The 25,086-nt window shown below is 42.0% G+C and overlaps 1 protein-coding gene across 2 annotated transcripts in view; it reads right to left on the bottom strand.

Moving 5' to 3' along the window:
• Positions 1-2,771: 2,771 nt before the first annotated feature.
• Positions 2,772-25,086, bottom strand: part of CREB3L2 (cAMP responsive element binding protein 3 like 2) — a 72,070-nt gene continuing 49,755 nt past the window's right edge. The window contains exons 3-12 of one of the 2 annotated variants that reach the window (XM_042889966.1): positions 20,924-21,090; positions 19,500-19,587; positions 17,529-17,710; positions 16,738-16,884; positions 15,003-15,061; positions 13,518-13,586; positions 5,823-5,922; positions 4,697-4,823; positions 3,774-3,999; positions 2,772-2,871 (exon numbers count right to left, since the gene is read on the bottom strand). In XM_042889966.1, the coding sequence (XP_042745900.1) occupies positions 2,796-2,871; positions 3,774-3,999; positions 4,697-4,823; positions 5,823-5,922; positions 13,518-13,586; positions 15,003-15,061; positions 16,738-16,884; positions 17,529-17,710; positions 19,500-19,587; positions 20,924-21,090 (1,241 nt within the window). In that variant the 3' untranslated portion in view covers positions 2,772-2,795. The remainder of the gene's footprint in view (positions 2,872-3,773; positions 4,000-4,696; positions 4,824-5,822; positions 5,923-13,517; positions 13,587-15,002; positions 15,062-16,737; positions 16,885-17,528; positions 17,711-19,499; positions 19,588-20,923; positions 21,091-25,086) is intronic. The other variant, XM_042889967.1, reaches the window with a different exon arrangement.

Genomic DNA, 25,086 nt, shown 5'->3' with positions numbered 1-25,086 from the left:
TTTCTCCTGACACTCCTGTGAGGGTGCTGAGACACTGACACAGGTTGCCCAGTGATGACGTGAATGCCCCCTCCGACCTCTGAGACAACATAGCTGTCCTGCTTAGATTAATGCTATTTCAAGGAGCACCATTTAAAATAATGTAGGCTAATGGAGGCATTCAAGGCCAGGCTGGATGAGGCTCTGAGCAACCTGGTCTAGAGGGAGGTGTCCCTGCCTATAGCAGGGAGGTGGAACTACATGATCTTAAAGGTCCTTTCCAACCCAAACCATTCCATGATTCTGTGACTCTTTGCTGACCTCATGTGGCTGAAATACACAGCCATCTCCCTTGTGATGTTGTCAGCGACACCAATTAGTAGTGTTTGCTATTTAGGTGAAGCCTTGCTTCAAAAAAACATCCAAAAGCCATTGTGGGATACTGGAATGATGTGGAGGACTGAACAGGATCGTAGTGAAGGGAAAGAAGCTCTAAAGGTTCACTGATCCATGCCGAGAAGGGAATTCTTGCAAAATGGTCTAAAATGGCATTCTTCTCTCATTTCTACCAAAGGTAAATTAGTAAAAAGGCACTTGCATAGATGAATAGGACATAAAGTAAAAAGTACATCCGTACGCCAGCACTCACTATCAGCTCATAGAGTCAGGCATACATTTCACTCTCACTATGGTGAAATACCTTCTTAAAATGGTCCGGGGGGAAAAAGGGGGAGGGCAAACCAAAGCCCACTGTTGTCCACCAAATTCTTTCCATTTCTTTCTTTGAGCTTTGAGTTAGGCCTAAGAGCAGATAGCAAATAGGACACTAAAGAAAGAAAGTCTGAAGAGAATGAAGAACAAGAAAGGAGCGGTGTGGCAGCTGCTACAATAAAATACAAATCCAATATTTTACAAAATAGAATACTTGCAGGAAATAACTACTGTACATAGTAAAAAATTACTTGTAAGGCTAAGTTAGTTTTTCCCTTATTTATCACAAGGGGAAAAAAAATAGAGCTACAAAATTGTTTTGTTGTTTCTTTTTTTAAATTGACTTATGTTAAACTGTAAAATAGCTATGCTAGTCTGCTGAACTAAGATTTTTCACATTAAATTCATCCTCAATGAAGTCTGAGTGCCATTCTGTAGCAATAAGAGCAATCCCAAATCATGCTCAAATCATGAGCTAGAATTGGCTGTGCCAATCCAAGGGCAAATTCCAAGAAGCACAACTCAGGCAAAGGCATGAGAAAGGCAATAGAAGGACAAGTCTTAGGCGACAGCTACATGGGAGAAGAAGGAAACACGGCAAAGTAAAAAATGGACTGGACTAGGATCAGATTTGAATGTGGTTCTTTAGTTCATCCACTACACTTTGGGGCAGTCACTTCACCTCCCTGTGTGCCTGCCTCATTCCTTTTTTGCCTTGCCTGCTGCCTACATACCAACTGCTCAGGTCAGGGACTGCCTTGCTGTATGTTAGTACAGCATCTAACCGCCTCCAGGCCTGAATTGTATGCATTTTATTTGGCTAAACAGTTGATCTAAGATCTCATCTCTGGAAAAGGACACATGAAGAAGAGGAGGCCTATGACTATTTTAAGGCAATTCAAGCTTAGAGGGAAGGAATGGGATGCTCCGTGATATTTGTATGTCCAATTTCAGAGCTTGCCAAGATGACTTGCAGGGTTAGGGGAGGTTAATCCAATATAAGTCCTTGAACAAAATCTTGCAAAGCTAATAAATACTATTTACAACAGTAACAGGAAAATGGCAAAAAAAAAAAAAAAAAAGGAGAACACAACAAGACTTGGTCTACACGAGAAATTCCATCAATGCAACTAGAAGCCAATAAATAAAATCCATACGGTCCTCTCAGGAGGCACTTCTGGTTTAAGACTTAACATTGATTTAGTTTATTGGGAAGGAATTGATCTGAACTAAACAGATTAGCCTTCAGCAGACTAAGGAACATCCACCCAAAACACTGCCTGAAGTTAACAAAACCTGCTTTCTAAACAGAATCAGTTAAATTACTCCATTTGTCCCAGACATTGTGACAAGACAGTGATGGATCTTCGCTTGAATTCCATAAGGGTAGAAGAAGTAGGGATACCTACCACGTTTGCTTCCAGTGCAAACAGAAACCTGTTACACTAAATGACATAGGGGCTGGTGAGGAGAAGAGACAAAGATGTAGGGGAGGATGATTCAGCACCGTCACTGTCCATACCTCTCCTGCCTGTGCTGTTAACAAAATAGTATTGGGGCCCATTCTTGTGCTTTCAAAGGCAGATGAAACATATGCTTCTCACTCCTCCCAAAAAGGCTCAAGTTCTACAGACCAGTGAGCATAGAACCGTGACTAAAGTTGAGCAGCACCACACTGCCTCTCCTATTTCTCTTAATTGCCTTCTCCCAAGAAACCCATCAACCACTTGCTCCCATCAGTTCTGCATATTCCACTCTTCTACCCAATGACTTTATGCACAGATGATGATGTATACATGCAAGCACTGGCACACATACACAGATCGATCATCAGCACACTGCTGGTATCATCTGCAATCATAATTCAACCCTGCCCTTGTATTACCAGACAGGAAAGAAATAAAAGCAAATATAGGGATTGTGTGAAGTAAGGAAGGGAGTCACAAGACAAGAGATTCCATCTGCAGTCACAGTCTCACCAGTCAATGCAGAATTTGGTCAACTCCCTCTTTTGTGCTTTGGTTCACTAAGGATGACAAGTCAGGGGGACTTTGGTTGAAAATATCTGGGAAAGAGGGAAGTCAAGAAAAAAGGCCTTTTTATTTTTAAGAGGTGGCATTGACTCTTCTATCTATTTCAATTATCTTCAGTGTTTCATTTCCTTCAATTTCAGAGTTGACTCTGTAGGGGAAAAAAAAGCAACAACAAAGGTTAACACTAACAGTCATATTTAAAAGTGCACATCCTGCTCAAATTGGCTAATGCAAAAAAAGGCACTCAGCATTTTAACAGGCACTTGTCAGTTGGATATGATAACACACTGAATTAGTCATCTCTTTGGCCCTGGTATAACTCTGATACAAGTGTTCAGAAGGCATTCTTAGGATGACATCACTCAACTTAGACCTCTGAAAAGCACTCCTCTAAACACAATCCAACTGTTTGGTGTGTTTGCTATTGCTTGTTAGCAGAGACCAAGACCTGAGGCAAAGAACGGTGGCAGGACAACTAAAGGTACAGTGGAAGAAAAACCATACTCATATATTTAACCAGTGAATCTTTCTTTGCAGAGGACCCAAATATAAATTCATGATAAAAAAAAAAATTATGAAAGAATTTCATGTTAAGTAGTTCAGATAACCTGACAAGTTTTTTTTTTTTTCTAAGTCAAATCCTGCTAACTTTCCACAGCATGCATTAGTAAGATTGCTGCTGTGGGAAGTTTAAGCTCTTCACACCCTAACTTCTTACAAAGCCCCATGAGTCACAGCCTCACACTTCCACCCAAATGGCAAAAGCTTACTCCTTTAGGGGACGTGCACGTAAGTGCTTAAAGAAGTGGAGGAGGCAAAACTAACAGGCTTATAGGGGCTACCACTGAGTTCAGTAGCTTTGTTACTAGAGTATTATACATACACATTTTCACTTCTCCAAAAGAGGGTGACAGTATCTTTGCCTATAAGCTCCTCAGACAGAGGCCAAACTGTTGCACTGTGCCCAGAACAGCACCATCTTACTGCTGGCCTCCATGACAGAGACTTCAAACACCTGTCTGACTCACAAGCAGTCCACCACGCACTCACCTGTGCTGCTGTAAGCCCAGCAGCACTGATTTCTCTAGCCGTGTCTCGTTGGCTATTGTGAACTCCATGATATCATCCCGCTGCATCACCGGCACAGCTTCCAGAGCTAGCGCCGCATACTTGGTGCTGTCTGCATGCCTGTCGTTTCGATCTGCAGATGAGATCGGGCTCGACGACTCCTCCAGTTGGTGAGGCTCTTCATAAATTAGCAGACTCCGTGACCTCACTGGATGCAAAGACAGAAGGCAAAACCGAGATGAGCAACAGGTTGGGCAAAGAGTGCAGCCCTGATCATCTCAGGAAATCATCAGAGCAGAACTAGAGCTGCAAAGGTCTTTTCATCACAATTAATTGGTGGTTTGATAGCTGTGGGAAGACACTGCAGCAATGGTTCGGTAGGGATCAAAAAAGTTCTGAACTCCTCAGAGAACAAGAGCAAAATGAAGTAATCACTTTAATAATATAGGTTTAATGCTACCGCTTCTTAACTGCTACGTACTACTAAGCTTCCCATTCAGTCCTTAGACACTGAGATAACACTGGCAGAAGAAATAACAGCTGATAGTTGCACTTACTGACAGTAGCAAGGATGTAGCAAGGAGCAGAAATCAAGCTCTCCTGCTACCTTTTACCTTTAAAGACTAGTTCTTTAGTTCCTCAAACAGAAACAGAAAGGCTTCAAACTGAAGTACAAAACAAACTGGGGGGGGAAGGCTTTTCTGATCTTTATTAAGTTCACTGCCATCAGCATAACTTGCCAAGATATCATCTGAAAACCACAAGTATATCAACGTACAGCCACCTGTAGAAGAGCCACAGCAGAAGAGTAAGATGTGCTTGGGGAGGGCTTTGGGGATGTGGGTGAAAATCAAGTGCTGAAGAGCAACTAAACAAGAAACAAGACATTGGTGGTGGTCACTTACCAATGGAGTCTGTGTAGGACTCTGGTGAGGAATGCTGCCTGGGCAACACCATCTTTGTAGCCGAAGGATATGGTCCATAGCTCTGAGAAAAGCTGCCAAAAACAACTGCAAAGCACAGCACCACCATCTGGCACAGGGAAAAAGAGAAAGAGGTTAGGTAATCATGGAGGTTGGAAAAGATCACTAGGATCATCTTGTCCAACCATCAGCCCATCCCCACCATGCCTGCTAAACCAGGTCCCTCAGTGCCACATCTGCATCAAAACAAAAAAGTGACACAAAGCAGATCTGATACATTATCAAAACAAGTGACTTGAGGCTATTTTTGTCACTACCTACAGCACCTCTTAGCAAAGGCACAGATACAAGAACAAATTCTGTGCTTTAATGCTGGAGTTTGTTTTCAGTGTCTGACATCATTTTGGCCTCTTGCCTTATTTCTTCCCAAAGCTGAAAAGCAGACACAACTGGCATGTGTGTTTTACAGATACTGTTGGGAATTTCCAAGGTTACTTCTGCTGCTGGCCCCAGTCTTGCTTGCAAGTGACAGAGAGGCTGGCAGCCAATGAGAACAGCAAAGGCCCTGAATATAATTTCCATCAATTTATAGCACTAGCATAAAGGGAACTTGTTGGCTGGGTGTAAGGAAGGAAGAGCTTCATTCTAACCCTCTTCTTATCCTGACAGACATTACTGAAATAGAGCAGACTTAGATTTACAGCCTTAGTCATATTTTTATTCAGATTTAAAAGTTTATTTTTACTGGTATCTAAAATCTGAAAATCAAAGGGCACTCTCATTTTCATTTTACAGCACTAGACACCATTTCTAACATTAAAAAAAATGTAGGAAATAATAAAACAGGTCACCCAGATGAGCAGAGCTGCTTCCTTTAGCACTGCAGCAGCCCAGCAAAAACACGGGCACGGTCTCCAACAGAATTTAATGCTTTCCCTTCACCAGTCAGAAGTCCCACCTCCCTCAGAATGAACTGTTAAACTATCAAGAGAAATTTCCCAACCTGAGAATTTGTAAGTGAGAGGCTTAGCAGAACAGGAGCTGTGCTTTTGAACAGTGGAAAGAGAACCTCACTCCTCTACAATCCCCAGCTTTAGACAGTACTCACCATAAGACAGGTCCCTGTCTGTGTGCTAGCTGCCTTACATGAACGGGACACCTTCCCAGCAACCATGGCCTGGAGTCTCTGCAGCTGCTGCAGAAGTGTTCTGGAAAGCAAAGACAACAGATGTGAGCATCAGATGTCCAGATCTACTTGTTTTTGCTTCAAATTCTACACCTGGCAATAATACTTTTAGCAGTTACAATAAGATATAGATGACTAAAGTCCTCCCCTTGAAATTAGAAGTAAGGAATGAGTTTAATTTTTACAAAATTCTTGCATGGATTAGCAATGGATCTTTCAAAAAGATCTTTTGCTTTGCCCTCAGCTGACATCCCCGAACAACGACTTCTTTACCTTATTCAGAAAGTTCTTACAAATAAAAAAACTATTTTCAGACTTTCTCTAGGAAATTCTAGTACATGTGTGAACAACAGGGATTGCTCTGTGTGCAAGTGAGTGACTGCTTATACAGCCTCATTCTGTATCATGAATTGAGCAGGAGTTTCACAGTTACTTGAAATGGTGCAAGAGCAATTTCTGATTGCTGTTACTGGTGGTAGAAGTATACTGCTACACCCTTTTTCTGAAAACTCGCTGTACAGTGAATTGGACCTTTTTTAAAGAAAGGGATTTAAAGCACAGACTTGATTTCCCATAAATGCATTTGCTAAATAAAGTACTTCACTGCTATTTGCTAAAGCCTCCAGGAGTTTACAAAACCACAGTGGCTTGAAGCAGCTACTCTGACCGTGCCTTTTAGAGGTAACAACCACAATAGTAATTCTCTTCTGGTTTGAGTCAACAGTTATGGACCAGGAGAGTATTCTTCTGCCTCAATTGCTGATTTTCTTTTGCTATAGCATTACCAATGGCTACAGTCAGGATATTATCATTTAATTGGGAAATGATCCCAAAGAATAACCGGCATTGGGTTTTCACAAGTTTCTGTTTTACTTTCGTTTGAACTTTCTATAACAGAGAAGGAATAACCCAAACACCTGTCCTCGATACAGTCAAATATCATGCAATGTTACATCAAGATGTTGACTTTGCTGTTTCCAGTTCTACTTTTTGCTTCTTATGTAAGGCTCACTATTTCTGAGGGTAACCCCCATAAAACTCCAGGCAACAATTTTGGAGACCATGACGTCAAATACTAGAACAAGAGGCAAGGTTAGGATGTCAGAGAAAATAGAAGGAATATTTTAAGATCAAACTTGCTAAAAGCTAATTGTAGGACAGACCCAGAGGTGCCTTTATGGCTCAATATACACTTGTCTTCCTATTATTATAGACCTTTTTTAATCATCAATGATCATTGCTAATTAGAGTTTAATGTATTCAAGGACTTCAGGATTGCATTTTGAAATGAGCACAAGGCATGCTCACAGCACAGATTTATCTGGGCCAGCAGATCCTTTCCAGCTTATTAAGGAAGGATGTATTGCATGCTCTTGAGAACCCAGTTTATTCTGCAGATCGGTATTAAAAAAAAAGAAATTGATGTGTCTAATTAAGTCCTTCATTCACTGCTATAGACCACAGACAAATTAAGAGATGAAAACAACATCCATCATGTCAATGAGACCATTCTAACACCTTTCTCTTTGCTAACATCTCTTGGAAGTCTCTCCCTCCTACCCACTTCACTGCTCAGGGATCACACAGATTTACATACAGAGGATATCTCATTTTATGGCACAGTACACACCGCATACAGTATTCCCACCATATGCCACGTTACATAGCAATGCTAGCTATGTATTGTCATTTCCGTGCTGTTATGGAAGACTAAATCCCCCCCAAACCATTACAGGCTTGATCAGTGCTGAGCCAGCAGTGTGCCCAGGAGGCCAAGAAGGCCAATGGCATCCTGGTTTGCATCAGAAATGGTGTTGCCAGCAGGAACAGGGAAGTGATTGTCCCCCTGTACTTGGCTCTGGTGAGGCCACACTTCGAGTACTGTGCCCAGTTTTGGGCCCCTCACTGCAAGAAAGACATTGAGGCCCTGGAACGTGTTCAAAGAAGGGCAACAAGGCTGGTGAGGGGTCTGGAACACAGGCCATATGAGGAGCAGCTGAAGGAGCTGGGAATGTTCAGTCTGGAGGAGGCTCAGGGGAGACCTCATTGCTCTCTATAACTACCTGAAGGGAGGTTGTAGTGAGCTGGGGCTCATTGTCTTCTCTCATGTAACCAGGGATAGAACTAGAGGGAATGGCTTCAAGCTGCACCAGGGGAGATTTAGGCTGGACATTAGGAAATACTGCTTCTCTGAAAGAGTGGTCAGGTGCTGGAATGGGCTGCACAGGGAGGTGGTGGAGTCACCGACCCTGGATGTGTTCAAGGAATGTTGGGATGTTGTATTTGAGGGACATAGTTTAGTGAGAACTATTGTGATAGGTGGATGGTTGGACTGGATGATCTTGTAGGTCTTTTCCAACGTTGGTGTTTCTGTGATTCTGCGATCATTGGGTTTGACAGAGAAGAGCTGTGTGGCATGAGAAGGAAGGAGCTCCCTCCTCGGCTTGGGGGCTGCAAACTTGAAAAGTTCATCACTCTCGCCACTTTTTGTGGAGTCATAAGGAAGAAAACAGCTAATGGATGGTGAGAATATCAATAGAGAGAACATGTAATTTTGCTCATCTCTGCTATTTTGAGTCCTATTAAAAAGTCCTGTTGGGAAGAGTGGACCCAGAGCACTGATTCCAAAAGGTTCATTTTGAAAAACATAATTTTGCAGGTATTCATAGAAGATACATCTCTCACCTTTCTGACCAACTACATTCACATAAAATGTTTTTCTCTGCCAAGTTGCTTGAACAGAGCTTCTGTGATCTTCTCAGCAGACACAGGCTCAGTGGTTGGAGATGACAGGCTACAGGGGCATTTTTCAAACTAGTAGCAAAAGCTGATGTGAGAGCAAGAAGCAAGTTTATTTGCTCAGATATTTATTATATGATGGCAGTTTACACTGCCATCATCAAAATGAGAGCATTCTTTTTCTATATGAAGAGGAAATTCTGGAAGATTGGATTCCAAGGTGAAGAGTTCTTTCCCACACACAAGCTGCTCTCATTGCTACTGGATGACTGCAGGAATGATCTGGACTAAGAAGAGAAGGTAAGGAACAGTCCTCTGGAGCAGTTCTCTGCTCTGAAGAACAGTATCAGTAGAAAGACCAAGATGCTCTTATTGAAACACACTGCCAGTGGCTAAATCCTAGCAAGAGAAAATGCAATCCCAAAGCAGCATGCATAAGGGGCTTTGTACCTACAGGGATTATTTTCACTATGTCTGACACATTTCCCAATGATATTCAATTAGAGGGTCACTTCCCCAGGAGGTGTGAACGTGCTTTCACGCTTTTCCCTGCCAAGAGAAGCACCTCATAGGAAAGCTGTAAAATAACTGAAGACTCCTGCTTTCTTTTCCAGCACTCCCGGCAAATCCACTCTGCCCATGATGTCTTATTTTCATGTGTGCATTCACAAAATCCTCTCTAAAAGGACACTTTTCACTACCAGAATAAGGAACAAGTCAAGGCTTCCCCTTTGCTTCCAGTGATGTTTTCAGTCAGCAGAGAAAATTTGTCACCACAGGACCTAGTCACCTGGAAGGCTTCCTCAATATAGTATTCCTCAAAGCAGTATTTTGAGGAAAAAAACTTAACTTTGATTTTAAAAGGAGAAAAAATGTTCTCTTTTCTTTCAGCTTTACACATAATTACTCCTCTGCCTGTCCTATAAAGGTAAGGTTCTCGTCGCAAAATCACAGTACTCCAAAGCAAAACAAATAAATCCACTAATTTTCTCACTTGCATTATAAACATGAAAACCCACTATTTTTTTCATCAGACACTTCAGCATAAAAACATTGTCCTGATGCTTGAGAAACAATAAGTTGCTCCAGAGCTGCCAACCTTGGTCAGCTGTTATGAAGGTGGTATGAAGTGCAAGATGTCTCATCGTAACTTAAATCCAGATCCTTCTCTTCTTGAAGAAGACTTGTCAAATAGGCTTATCAGCTTCAAACGAAGGAACAGCCATGTGAACCAGTGAAGTCTGGCAGTTTTGGTGCTGATAAACCCTTGTGGATCAGACTGATACAATATTCAGTCTGACTGGGAGTTACAACAACGGCTTAAGCAGGAACAGAAACACTGCAAAAACATGCCAATTGTATTTATAAAGCCACTGCCTTTGAGATACTTGTCAGAGTGGATATCTGCACAACTTACTAGTCATTACTTCACCAGAGCAACTCTAGCAGCTACCTGCATGCATTATTCATGCGTTTCAACAATATTTACACTCTCAATCACATGCTAATTCCTATTTTTACCTATTTCTTCCTACCAAAAGAAAAGTGGCCATCGATATATTTATAACTACAGATTTAATAGAAGTGAAAAACAAAGGTACTTCTCATACATCACACACACAGTACCTGGTGTTTCAATACTGTCTTTAGCCCAAATAGTCATTGCTCCCAGCTGGACAACACTGGTGTCATAGAGCACAATCAAAACCTAGACTAATGGCAGTTTCTGTGAAGTCCCAGTGTCACCAGATGAATGGATCAAGCCTTCTTGGCAAGGGAGACAAGTCAGTTCAAGTCTTGATGCCAGCTTTTTTTCACACCCTTCTAAGACAGCAGTGCCCCAAAGCCAATGAGATCCTGACTCACTTGTGGCTACAAGACATAACAAACACACATGTAATAATGTGTTCCCGTAGTTTTGTGAAAACTCCTTAGGAAGGAACTTGGATGGATTTCTTGTAAGAGACTGAGTCACTTAAATTAGGAGAGGAAACATATGCTAGTGTTCTAATCCTGAAGAAGCCAAAAATGTTGCAGACACCCACTCACATTAATGAGAATTAAAAACTCCCCTGCATCTTGATCCCCAGACTCCTGCCTTCCTTTTAAGATATATGAAAGGCAAAGAAGATACTTTTGGATGCAATTTTTTTGGACCACATTTGCACCTTTTACATCAAATCTTTTCAGATCCAGAATTTCAGGCTAAGGCAGTCTCTCAGGGAAGGTTCTTCTAAAATTTTTCATGTTACTCTTTTAGCAGAAGAAATTGCAGTGCTTCCATGGTTTGGAGCCAGACTTCAAAATGTAAGTAGGGTTTCCCTGAAGTCCTAGGTATGTATCTGTGCAAAATTTGTTCTATATATAGAATAACAACATGCTCTGAAATACTGGTTACAGATACAGAAGGAAAACTCTGCTGTTTAATAGTTGCATATTTAGGGCATTGCCTGTCAGTTCCTCTCAGCTCCAGCCAGACTATAAGAACACAACACTGACTGCACACACATGTGCATAAACTTTTAAGTGAGCAGTTACAGCCCAATTTTCCAACATTAAAAAAAAAAAACAAAAAACAGTACAACAACTTTGGCTTCATCCACACTGAATGTATGAGCATTTCCATATGTAATCAGTGTTATTTTCTTGTTATCTTTCTCAAGTCTTCCAATTTTCTGCAAATAAAAAGCAGCTATAATGCTTGTAGATCTACTTTTAAATGAAGCCTTAAAAGAACTCTTCATTTTTTTTACTGCATTAAATGCTCAAAGCTGCAGCTGAAGTCAACCGGGTCCATGCTTCGGGCATATTAAATAAGTTATATGTGTGCATGACTGTGTGCTAGGAACTTAGAAAAACAAGGTCCTAAGTGTTTAAATTTGAGCATCCAAGAATAAACTGACACAGCACAATGTGACCTTCACTTCTTCACGAGCTTTGATCCCTGCCTAAGTACGAGATGGAAGCACCAGTCACAGGATGCTGAAGCATTTGCATAGCTTCTGAATGACACATCAATGCTCTGTACCAATGAGGAAACCAGTCATTTTGAATTCACTGTAGAAAGCAACTGACACACATCAAAAAAGGGTCTGGAACCATTCTCTGAACAAGTTAACACAGCCACAAAATAAACCAGAGAAAGTGGCTCTTTGGGGTGAGATCTTCAAAGCAAAACAAACCAATCCAAACAAAAACAAAACAAAACACCACAATTTGGTGTTACATAATTCAGGTTTGATGAAAGCAGGAACTTCAACAAATTTTTCAGTACTCAAATTTGCAGCCTTAGCAGTTTTTAGGTACAGTTTGTATCTAAATACCCAAACCAGCATCACCGTGAGATACAAGAATTTTTGTGCACAGAGTCAGGAACAACTGCTTCTCTGCAGGACACCGCAGATTACTATCGGTGCTCTTGCATAGGAAAGTAAACGATATAACTCATTGCATACATTCTGAGTATGAGGGATAATATCACACAGACAGCTAAATAATTTTAAAGCAGTTAGCATTAGGCTATGAAGATAATAAAATAACAAAGAAGATGCTAAAGGCCCTGCCTAAAAAACTGAGAAATATTAACAGAGCAGTTCTCATGACTGTATCTTCACCTGCTCAAGAGATGTAAAAAGTTGACCAAATTTAGCCAAACTGAGGAGAAAATTTAAGGCTTGAGAGCAGGTTTTCCCCGAGTGGTCATTCACAGCTGCATTCTTCCTTATAGCAGCTGGTTTCAGTACCTCTTGGAACAGATTCTGAGAGAGACAACTCTACTCAACACCTACAGAACAACTCCTAGCTCTTTTACATAAAACCCTGCAGGAAGATACAGGAGGGACAGAAATGGATTGGCTCCCTTCAAACAAGCAGCAGATGTCTGTATGCATGAGCAGTGTGTGGGAGACACTCTCTAGCAAATTACAGTGCTAGAGGGTCTCGCTCCATGAAATTAGAGATCGGATCCAGAGATTAGAAACAACACACGCCACTCAATTAGCAATACATTGGCTGCCAGATAACCTTTAGGGCCATTTTTCATGACTGTTGGTCTTACCTATAAAATCCAGCTTTCTCCCACACTTCACTGCTACCATCATGTTTAGTGGCTGTATGCGACCATCATTTCAAATGCCTCTAAGCAAAAGGTATTAACAGTGGGCTCATCTAGTACCTACTCATTGGAATTTGTGTTCATTGGAGAACACACTGAGCACAAGCCATGACTAACACTCCACTCTTGGCTAATATCCAATTCAAAGCTCAGCTATAGATAATTTTCTGCTATGCATCTTTTGAAAAAGTTACCACTGAGACACCACTTTCTTCAGAAATGAAGAAATGAGAAACTGATTATCCTTACAAAGGAAGTTGTATTTCCTAAAGTGAAAGATATTAATGGCGTGTCAGATGATCAGAACAGCGTTCAACAATTGCAGTAATATCTAACAGTCCAGAATAAACTAACATTGACTCAGAGCAACTAAGCAACTAAGGTCTCAAAGTGTCATGTTCCAGGTCAAGGCCTTCTGTCAAGGCAGACTTTCACTGACAAAGGACAATTTGGAGAGTTGCACTTTTTTGTTTGTTATCAGTAACCATGTTTCCTTGTGTAAAAGAAGAACACAAAGAAGAGTAATAAAAGGGAAACACACCACAGGCTAGGAAGACAGTTTAAGAGCTGACATCAAAGCCCCTATATCTTACATCTCACTGCACAGTCACAATAACCACTCTCCATCATCTTTCTTTGATATTAACCAGATCAGATACAGCTATTCTTCACATTTCAACTGATGTCTTAATTTCTGGATTTAACTTTTTTACTGTCATGCTCATCTAATTTTTATTTTTTTTTCTATTCCCTTCATACTGTACCTGTTAGTACTTTCCAGGACTTCAACCTTCTTACGTAGCTCGCTGTTTTCATTTGAACAGTTCTCAACTCTGGAGACAACACAAGGAAAGATTAATAAATGTCTGTTTTTTACATTCAAAAACTTGTAAAACAACCCAAATCCACTTTCACAGCGAGCTCTATGATTTTTCCTACACCTAATGAAAAAGCTACGCCAACTAAATTCAGTCGTAATATTCAATCCTGCTTCATGGTGTTGCAGGCACTGCAATAGATACTACTAGCTATAGAACATTTGTCTATGCTGGTCAACTATACCCCACTAGGTCCAGTTTATTCAGGGTGGTCTGTAACGACTTTTTATTCCTTGAAATAGCAATAAGGAAGACCCTGCTATGACTTTCTCTGTGCATCAGACCACAAGACAGATACTTTAAATGTTACTGAATATGCTCTGATTATGTTGTTAGCAATTACTTTGTGCAAGAGTGTTCTATGTGTGCATTTCATTGTTAGGTACCACACTAAGTAATTCAACAAATGCCATGCTTCTGAAATCACATCCTTGACTTTCATGCTTACAGAGGCTAATAAGCCAGATTTATTTCCAAGAGAACACTCGTTTCTTCACTGTTCCAGGAAACCCACCTAAACTAAAGGATATTATCATATGACCTGCTACACAAGAAGTTAAAATAAAAATATGGAACTACTGTAAGACACGTATGACCACCTTGAGTAGCTATGTAAGGAAAAAGGGAAAGGGAAATGCTTTCCAATCTGCACAAATATGCTAGAATTTCACACGAGTCTGACTCTGAGAAACCAAGGCTCATCCATAAAGACATTTGAACAAAAAGAAATTACCTTGAGGGTATCACAAAAAATCATGCATGGGTTTTAGCAGATCCATCTGGTGAAGTGCATAAGAAAAATACCAAACACTTCTTTCTTACAAGAAAGATTAAACCGGGATATAAATCACTAACCTCAGTTAGTGATTTATAGTGATTTAAGGATTGGCCTTTTCCTGCTAAAGGAAGGCAATTGGTCACATGTTCTTTCTCCGAGCCCTGCTTATTCTCCCAGGAAGTCTTGGCTCACTTACTTCCTATTTCTGTCTACATCTGTACCAGAAGATAGACTATATTCACCCTAACCCTACTTTTCCATGGGCAATGCCTATCCACTAGACTAGCACATTTGCCCAAGTGGAAGGCTAATAGTAGATAGGTCTTGTCTTCCTTGAGGTTTAAGGTCTCTGCCAGCACATTAGCTTTGTGTTGGTGGCAGGCATAGCCATCAACATGCACCACTTTGTACGCAGCATCTCAGCAAAAGTACAAGCAGACTAAAGAAGGGCCTTTTCTCAGTCACAACCACGAGATGGCAGCTGGAACTTTTGCACAAAACAGTCCCAGCATCAACAGTCCCAGCATGGATCCCGTCCCATTTCAGCAAACAGTGCTATTGGCCCATTTGAAACAGGAAGGGGGCTGGCTTACTTTTTTTCCAGGCTGTCCATGTATTCTTTCTTTTTTCTTCTACTTTCCTGGGCAGAGATCTAAGGAAAAGGGAAGCAAAACACCAAATATTTGAAAAGAAAAAAAAAAAAAAAGCAGCAAAGATGAATTAATAAACTAGTAAAAAGGCCTGACATTATTAGATTCAAGCCTCAGTGCTGTTCTCATTCCTATTCTTGGCAAGCAAGGCACTGTCTTGGTCCATTTCCACATCCTGAAGCAAGACAGCTCCTCTCAGTAGTACAAAAAGATCACTCGCTGCTCTTAGAAAATTAACCTTAAAAAGCAAATCAGATTCATCTGCAGAGAATATCCTAGCACAAATACTAAAAGACGATGCCAGGAAAAAGTCTTGCTTCTGGTCAAAGAAAAACCCATGCATACGTTGGAAAGCAGTTTTGCAGAAAAAGACTTGGGGATTCTGATAGACAATAGTGAAACATAAGTCAGCAATACGCCCCCATAAAAAAGAACGTCAACCAGAGCTGAGCTATGTTACAAGAGTGTAGCCAGTAGATTATGAGAAGTATCTCTTCCCATCTACTCAGCACCTGCAAGACCACAGTTGAGAACTACATGAAGTTTGGGACCTTGAAATAAATACTTCAGACATATTGAAGCAAGTCCAGAGGATAGCCTCTGCTACAATAACTATGCTGGAGCACATGGTGTATCAACAGAGGCAAAGAAATCCGGGTTTGTTTAGATTTTAAAAGATAAAGGTAAGGAGGGAATCCTATTGCTGCAGCAAAGATTAAGTCAACCTTCTCAGAGGTATACAGCAAAATGACAAGAACATTAAATACAAGTTGCAACAAAGGAAATTCCAATTAAACATTAGGATTGTATTTTATTTTTTATCCAGAAAAGCAGCCTCATATGGATCAGGTTGCCTAGAGAAGCTGGGGACCCATCACTCGAACAACAAAACATGACTGGACAAGCTTAGTAACTCGATCTAAGCTTACTCTGCCTTCAGAGCAGGGAGTTCAACCAGAAGGCCTCTAGCAATTTCCCCCAGTACGAATGTCTCTAATAACGTCCATGACAAAACGTGCAAGGAAACTTTACAATTTTTGGGGGGGGGAAAAAAAAAAAAAATTAGACCACATTTCAATTCAGTGTGGGCAACTTTACAAAACCAGTAACAGAATGCATCAGCCTTCAAAGCTGTGCTAATATTCTCCAGAATGAGTGAGTTGGCTAAGTCTGAAAAAATGCTTCCCTCCACTAACTCTTTGCCATTTGGGGAGAAAGAGAAGACTTGCAGGGCTTTTCGCAGCCTTGTTGTCAACTATTCATTTAAAAGTCAAGGTCTGATTCTGTGATCAGAAGACTAGGGCAAGGAAATACAAAGTCAGACTTTAAAACATGAAACTATGGAAAAGAACACCTTAAACACTATGGAAAGAACACGCAAGTCTTTGCCTATCCATAAGGGAAAGGATCAAACAGTTTTTAAAATGGAGGCAGGCAACAGCAACTTGATACCCTGCTTGCTAAATACCCCATTGTTTAAGTGTTCAGGTAAATACCTAGACAGAGGCACTGTCACAGTGTGATGGATGTGTTTAGGAACAGAGAAAAATACTTTGTTAAAAGACATCTTACAGCATTCAGCAGTACTAGGGGTCATTGCTACTGAAACACTGCAACATTTTTAAATGAAGGCTGAGTAGGAATTACCCAGCAAAGATGCTAAATGAACATTATTTACCTTGTTCTTTATTTTTCTGCGGATTTTCTTCAGCACCTTCTCCTCTGCTTTTGTCAGGGGCAGTTTGGTAGGGATTGGGTACCCCTCTGCTATCAGTGTCCTCTTCTCCTCCTCTGTCAGGATGAGTGGGCCAGTCCCCTGCAATTTCTGCAAGTCACAGAATGAAGAAATGTAACACAGTGCACACAGCCCCAGAGAAAAGGTGTTAGGGAACAGAGTCTCTGCACACTAACTCAGCAGTCTCTTGCAACTGGAAGGAATGGAGGGTAAAGACCGTTTACATAGCTTCCATTTAGAGACTGAGATGCTTTCAGCCCAGCTCTGAACATACTGAGGCCACCAGTAAAGCTTCTCTTGGCTCAAGCAGGGAAAGAGACAAATGAGAAGCAGTGCTGAAAATCCCTCCCTAAAAATCACCACTTGATTTCCAAGACATAGCAACAAGAGGACAGATGTAGATGTATTAGGGACAAATTAACCCAGTAGGGCTGGGTCCTAATGTAAAACACAATCCAGACTGGAAGAAACCTCATAAATGTGCTCAACCCTGCCTCAGTTAGAGAAGCACACGTCATTCCCTGTGGGAACAGGAGAGACAAATGAACAAGAATTACTGGATATGCAGTTTTGATCAGAGCTGGGTTCATTCAAAGAACAACAGAAATTAGCAAATGTATGGCAAAAACAGTAATTTAAAAGCAAAAAAAGCAAAACAAACAAAAACACACACAAAAAAAAAACCACAGAAAAAACAACTGACGTTAAAAAAAAAACAAAACAGCTCAACTTACATGTGGTGCAGTCAGGAGAGGGGAATTGGAGAGTGCTGAAGCTGTGCGTGATGCCACTTTAGCTGCGGCTTGCAGCTGAATTGGGCTTGAAGGAGGGAGAGATCTAGCTGGGCTCTGCCCTCCCTCAGAGTCACTGCCGTGACTGCTGGGAGGGGTTGGAGGCAAATGCAGGGGATCAACTGCTGCATGGCAAGAGAGAAATACAACAACGTAAGGGTTGGAGTGCTAACATAAGCCTTCACCAGAGCCATTGATTCAGTCACCACCCAGTTTCCAGGACTTGGACCCTTTGCTAAATGATGGATCGAGCAAATGTGGCAATTTGGAAGACCTTCAGAGCATGCAGGCCTCTAAAGGAGGAATGAAACACAGCAGCTATCTTTAGGTCCAACTGACAAAACAAGGCTATGCTCATCTGCTCCAGTCATTTCTGCCTACACTTCCACACCTCCAAAAGCCTTGAGATTTAAGTATTAGCCTCCAGCATCAATACCCTGCTTCGGAAACCACATTAACAGAGAGGGCTCTGAGCCGGCATGCCTTCTCTCCAAAAACAACAGTCTTTCCCAGCCTTGCTATGGATTTAACACATTGCCAGTACTTTTCAAGAGAAGATAATGTTCATATAATATGTTAAGGAAAGAGAAATTCTATCCCCTAAGGGTCTGCTCTGACACAACTGGTTGGTAATGACAACCTCCTGACAGTGAAGGCTTTATTGAACCAGGAGCAGCAAAAGCAGCAACCCCAGGAATCTCTCTCAACATTTTGCTATCCACAGCCATAAGCAAACCTGCACTGCTCTGGCAGTCAAGAGAACCTGTGCTACAACTGGCAAGCTGACCAAATGGGACAGGATCAAGAGAAAGAGCACAATGTCTCAGCCACTCAGATTACATGAGCAACTAACTATGGCTGTTTTGGACATCCGTTTTTTGTGGGGTGTTTTGTTTTGTTTTGTTTTAAGTAAATTTATAGCAATTACAGTTAGAAGATAGAGGACTGGATTCTTCTAGGTTTTACAAATTTGAGTTGAAAAAATCAAGTGGTGGAGGATGAAGGGAGAAAAAGTAACAGAAGTCATTATACACGAGCTCTTGTGGGCTAGCATCTTAACTCTAGCAGTTGCTTTCTCCTGTAAGACAATAAGTTCCTTAAGCTCACAAATCAAGCAATTTCATCTACATTTTAGGTTAAGATATAAACTCCCTTTGTCCTAGCTGCTAAGCCAGTTGCATCCCTTCCTAGAGCAGTTCTATTTATCTACATAAATTAATTCACTAACAGAATATCAAGCGTTCCTAACTGAGATGCAGTTATCTTCTTAAATTTCAGTATTTGGCTCTTTCAAACTTTTCTTAGGTCAATAGATTATGTGCCATAAAGCTGTGTTTTACACTAAGTGAAGGGATCATCACTCTTCCTACTGCTTAATTTATATAGTACAAAGGGACCCTGGTGGTTCTCAGACCTGAACTGAAACAAATGTTCAAATGTTCAAATGCTTCTAACTTAATTTAATATAAACTCACATGCTTTCTTTTGCAGCTCAAGGCAAAGAGATTTAAATTAGTGAAGTTTTCTCTTGTACTTGTTTTGTATGCCTTGTTAAGTCCCATCTTAGGCTAGAAGAGAAATCTTCTTTTCTAAGATCTCTTCTAACCTAAATAATCTTGTTACGTTAAGGATTCAAGCTCCCTCCAGCAACTGTGTAATTGTTAACATGTCACAAACAAAATAGGGATAATTTTTTTTGTGATGAGCAAAACAAAAACAAATTTAAAAAAAATCCACATAAATAGGTCAGAAAGATTGGCTCTTTAGCAGTCTGATTCAAATCCCTGGAAGGCATCAGCTTCAGCATAAGGATTAACATGGCAAACAAGGAAGCCAAATATTTAATCAGGGTAAAGTACACTCATCGTGCATTCTGGTCATTTCCCTTGCATACTAGATAGACAATTAACAGACCTTCCTTAGAAGAGAGATTCAGAAACTGATCCACTTCATGAGGCTCCAATTTAATCTCTGGAAGAGCTTTCTGGCTCAGTGGTTTCATCTAGAAAAGAGAAATTAAGAGCATGAAAACCCAAAGCACACATCTTCAGATCTTAATTGAAGGATACAAGGATGAATACTCCATAAATGGAGAGATTTCCCTTTCCTACACTGCTGCAGGCAAAGCTTTAACTGCTTCACACAGTTCTGCTTAGCCAGGCTACAGAAAACGCTGCCCAGCCAGGCTACAGAAAATGTTGCCCTGTCTATTCCTGCTGTGGCGTTTTTTATTACTGTATTTAGTTAAATAAAAGACTATGCCTCAGAGATGACATCTCAGACTGAAAGCTAGCAAGCAACCCACTCAAATTACTTCTCATAGCAACAGAGCTGCTACTAGGATCTGTTGGACTACACAGCCAGTTTGAGCAGTCAGCAATGCTCCTGGCAGCAGGCAGAACCCATTTGAAACCACTGTCATCTAGGAGTGAGATGCTGAGCACTGTGTTATTGACCCCAAGTTCATTTCACCATGCAGAGGAACTGTAATAGAGATGGCTGTGGCTGAATTATATTTAGAGGACATCTGACTTGCTTGTTGACAAGGCTGGCTCACCAGGCTGCCAAACTGCTGTCCAGTCTGCCTGAATTCTACAATCCTAGGTTTAAGGAAGTCAGTCTGGCACCTCAACATGCTCAATGTGGCCAAAATCTCTCCCAGAAAAACAATGTAATTAATTTGTGCAATAGTAGTGAGCCACCAGTTAGTTCCTCCACTGAAGGGGAACCATCAGCTGCTGCCATTCAAACTCCTGAATTCAATCACAGTCAAACTAAGCCCTCATGAATGCCCCCTGGCTGCTCCAGGTATGGGAGAAGGGCATCATAAATTGTTCTTACTCGGCAAGTTGGTATGGAAGCAGCAGCACCTCAAAGTGTCAGAGCTTGACAGACCTGGCAAAAAGTGATTTAGCAGGCAAAAAGGAAAACTCTTCAGTCACGGGGTCTCATTCTGATTAGGGGAAGACACAGCAGTGCTAAGGCAAGTCATTATGGAACTCCTAGCTTGTTACAGACTCCACAGTACAAATGAGTCACTTCAGCTGTGCCCGGTTCACTTGAGACTGTTTAAATAATTTTTAAAAGCATCAGCTCCAGGCGTTTGCATTGTCTGTCATAAAAGAAAACTGCATCCAGCCAGTAAGACATAAAGATGCATATATGAGTTTTGAAACACAAACTCTACAGCAGTAGTGGGATACCAGCAAGCATTAGAAAATGTTAAAGCAGAGACCTTGATGAGAAACCTGAATGACCTCTTTGGCACAGAGGAGGCAGTGTTCTAGGAGAATCTATATCTAATTGCACAAAGAGAAGAAGAGAAAGTCTGCAAGTACCAGGACATCAGTATGCAGCTCAGCTTGTTCCCCATCCAGCGACATGGCAGTGACAGTGAGACTGACAGAGGGAGCAAGGCCTGACGTCTCGCACAACGCTGGCTCAGTCTTTATTGCTGCTGGAGTCAGTTCTGAACCCAGACACCAGTCCTCATTTTCCAGGTCACCTGCCAGGGAAGGAAATTGGATACCACATGTTTAGGTCAGGGACAGAGAGACTACAAATGAAAATAATGTCATCCCTCCTCCAGAGAAGGGAAACAAACACAGAAGACATTTCAGTCCATCAACACCACTCTGCCCTTCCTATTCACCTCTCAGTCAATGCAGACAACTGTGCTGTTTTGGGGCTGTAACCTAATCCTAGCCCCAGGATACACAGAGGAGCAGTGCAGAAAGACACAGAGCACTAATCGCTGCATACTGCCAAAAGCTGCTAGCACCTAGCAAAACAAGATTAAACAAGTGTTGGGTAGAGCAGCCAGGGAGCCATGTCCTACACACCTAACTTAAGTTGACTCCATTTTATTCATTCTTGTAGAAGTACTGCTTAGCCAGCCTTCTGCTCCTTCTGCTGCCCGCAGTCATCACATACCTGGAGCAGTGATATTACACTTCTAAGAACAAAAGATTTTTCACTCTTTCAAATTCAAGACTTTTTCCCTAAGGATTCATTTAGTAAGTATAAAAGGGGACAATGGCTTTGATGATTTCACAGGAGAACAGTACCATGGTGATCACGCTAATTTCCTCCCCAGAGCGTTTGGGAGACACAGCACAGAATGCAGATTTAGACTGGCAGCAATGAAATGTGCATCACATGTTGGCAGAACTGGCTGCAGAGACCAACTTCTTAAAAAGAAAGCTTACTTCCATCTTTCACTGAACAAAGCCAAAGGGTTTGCCTTGAATTGTCAAGAACTGGAAGGAGGTTGGTATGGTAAGTTGCTTGCTTCCCACTTGTATTCCTGGAAGCCACTTTGAAGAGAGATGTAGATATATTTTTGGCAAAATTGCAATTCTACCTTCAAAAAATCCTATTCCTAGAGCTAAAGTTCCGTAAAAGGTCTTCTTTCCTCTTGGAGAAGACTACTCCTCACTGCTGCACCATAGCACAGTCCGCTGCCATAACTTGCCAGCAGCTGCAAGGGTCATAATCCATAAATCAAGCAGTTGGATTGCAAGGACAAACATACATAAAGGAAAAGGGTGTTGATCTCTCTTTCAAAGCCCTCCCTGCTTTTATATTCAGCATTTGTTGCATATATGGAATTAAAGCAGCAAGCAAGCACGTACACATAGAGAAGTACAGTTAGGACATGGCAACACAGTTTTGAACTAACTGGACGCAGCATCAACTGCTAGGAGTTTTTCAGGGCACTGTGGCTATGCCACCAACAGTCTGTGAGGCTGATATAAGGCCTCTACACATTGAGCTGGTGGGATGTCACCAGCTGCAGGCAGGTAACAAAAATAAGACGGTCTGAGAGCCTCTGTGTTTGTCTCAGCTACTATTAAGACCACACAGGCATCTGGCACACAGGCGCTTGGTGGGGGCTGAGCGACTGCAAGAAGGGAGAAGAATGCACGTGGCCAGTGCTAGTCATTACTTTGTGGTGGACCTCACCTCCACCATTGGCAAGGAAAGAGGTAATTTGAGAAAAGACACACCAAGGAATTAAAACTGAAAATATGTATCCTGTAATCAGATGCTCTAGAACAGCAAGCCAAACTCCGCCAAGAAAGTGAATGGTAAGGCAAGGGCTAAACACTGTACTCAAATTGCTTGAAGTGCTTAGTCCCAAAGCTTTCCAGGAAACACAGAACAATGAAAATGGAAGTATTTATGAAAAGAAAAACAAACTAACAAAACAACAACAACAAACAAAAAAACAGGTAGCATTAGCGTTGTCTAAATATTAACTTGGGAGAGGGGACACTGCTCTTTCTGCACTCTGTCTGCATGTCTCATAAACACAAGAATGTCATTCCATAGAATCACAGAATCAGAAGAGTTGCAAAAGACCTCTAAGATCACCTAGTCCAACCATCCACCAACCTCCAGTATTTCCAGACTAAACCATGTCTCTTAGTACAACATCTAAACGTTTCTTGAACACCTCCGGGGATAGTGACTTCACCACCTCTCTCCAATTCTGGAGAAAAAATTGTTCCTAATATCCAACCTGAACTTCCCCAAGCACAGCTGTTCCCCCTTGTCCTATCACTAGTTACATGGGAGAAGATGTTGACCCCCACCTTGCCACAACCTCCTTTCAGGCTGTAGGGAGTGATGAGGTCTTCACTGAGCCTCCTCTTCTTCAGACTGAACAAACTCAGTTCACCCAGCTGCTTAGCACAAGACTTGTGCTCCAGACCCCTCACAGCTTTATTGCTCTTCTCTGGACACCTTGTAGCGAGGGGCCCAAAACTGAACACAGTACTCCAGGTGTGTCCTGAACAGAGCTGAGTACAAAGGGATGATCATTTTGCTGCTTCTGCTGGCAACACTATTTCTGATACAAGCCAGGATGCCATCAGCCCTCTTGGTCACCTGGGCACAGTGCTGGCCCACATTCAGCTAAGCATCAACCAACACCCCCAGGTACATTTCTTCCAGCCATTCTGCCCCAAGCCTATACCATTGCCTGGGGTAGTGTCCAAAGTGTGGGACCTGGCAATTGGTCACATTAACTTCATCCCACTGTCCTCAGCCCAGCTATCCAGCCTGTGCAGATCCCTCTGTAGGGCCTTCCTACCCTCAGGCAGATCCACATTTGCACCCAACTTGATGTCATCTGCAAAATTACTGAGGGTGCACTCAATTCCCTTGTCCAGGTCATCAACAAAAATACTAAATAGGACAGGCCCCAGTACCAACCCCTGGGGAACACCACTCCTGATGGATTGCCAGCTGTATTTAAATGTTTAAATGTTTTCACCTCCACCCTGCGCCCAGCCCTTCTGCCAGTTCTTTATCTAGCAAAGAGTGTACCTGTTCAAGCCACAGGCTGTCAGCTTTTCTAGGAGAACACCGTGGGAGATGGTGTCGAAGCCTTTGCTGAAGTCTAGGTAGACTGTGTTGACAGCCTTTCCCTAATCCATCCAGAGGGTCACTTGATCATAGAAGATCAGGCTGGTTAAACAGGACCTGCCTTTCATGAACCCATGCTGGCTGGGCCTGATCCCTGGTTGACCTACACATGCCATGTGATCTCACTCAAGATGATCTGTTCCATAACCTCCTCTGGCACCAAGATCAAGCCAATGGGCCTGTAGTTCCCCAGATCCTCCTTACACACTTTTTTGTAGATGGGAGTCATACTGGAAAACCTCCAGTCCTCTGGAGGACCAGGAACACTGATAGAAAGCAGAAAAGTGGCTTGGCTGTCTCCGCTGCCAGCTCTCTGAGCACCCTCAGGTGGAGTAGTAGGTCTCTAACTGTTTCCATCTGAATTGTAGGGGGTTTGTTCTGCTCCCCATACCAAGCTTCCTGGTCAGGGGGTAGACTACCCCAAGGATAACTGATCTGACTTTTAAAGTCAGATGTAAAGAAGCCACTGAGAACCTCAGCTTTTTCCTTATCCTTAGTGCCATTCTGCTGACAGCAATCACTGGTCAGTGGGTGAGTGGACCCCACCCTATTTGCCCTGTGTGGACCATTCAGATAGAACACCAGAGTGGTAGCTTTGCCTGGAAATCCATTATCCCTTGGTAAATGCAACTTTCAAACGTTTCTTTGGATAACTTCTTCCAAAGCCTCCCCAGTAGGGTGCTATGCACTTGCTGTCTCTCTCACCTCTGGTTCAAGCTGCACTGTGGCAGTGCTAGCAGTTGCAAGCTACTTTAGACTCCCTGTGGGAGAGAACGTTATGTATAAATGAGAGTTATCAGTGAACCATCTAATTAGCCCTGCACTTTGAGATTTGTGTTACCATGCAAGTGGAAGAGTAGCCTAGCCGTGGGTGCCCAGGGAAACAGGGCACAGCCTGTAAGACTTTGCTTTGTGATCTTTATCATTTCTAATCCCTGGATTCATCACAAGGATGCTGGCCATCAGCCCATCACTCTCCTCCGCTGGGACCTAAGCATGCTGCCTGACCTGACACCCCACCAACACCGCTTAGCTCTGCACTAACTGCTCCAAGTTATTCCAGGCACTA

This window comes from Lagopus leucura, unplaced genomic scaffold (genome assembly GCF_019238085.1).
Source record: "Lagopus leucura isolate 7727_CA_CO unplaced genomic scaffold, USGS_WTPT01 Super-Scaffold_100159, whole genome shotgun sequence".
NCBI lineage: Eukaryota > Metazoa > Chordata > Aves > Galliformes > Phasianidae > Lagopus > Lagopus leucura.
The sequence above is the reverse complement of the archived record's forward strand: the minus strand, read 5'-3'. Positions and strand labels throughout refer to the sequence as shown.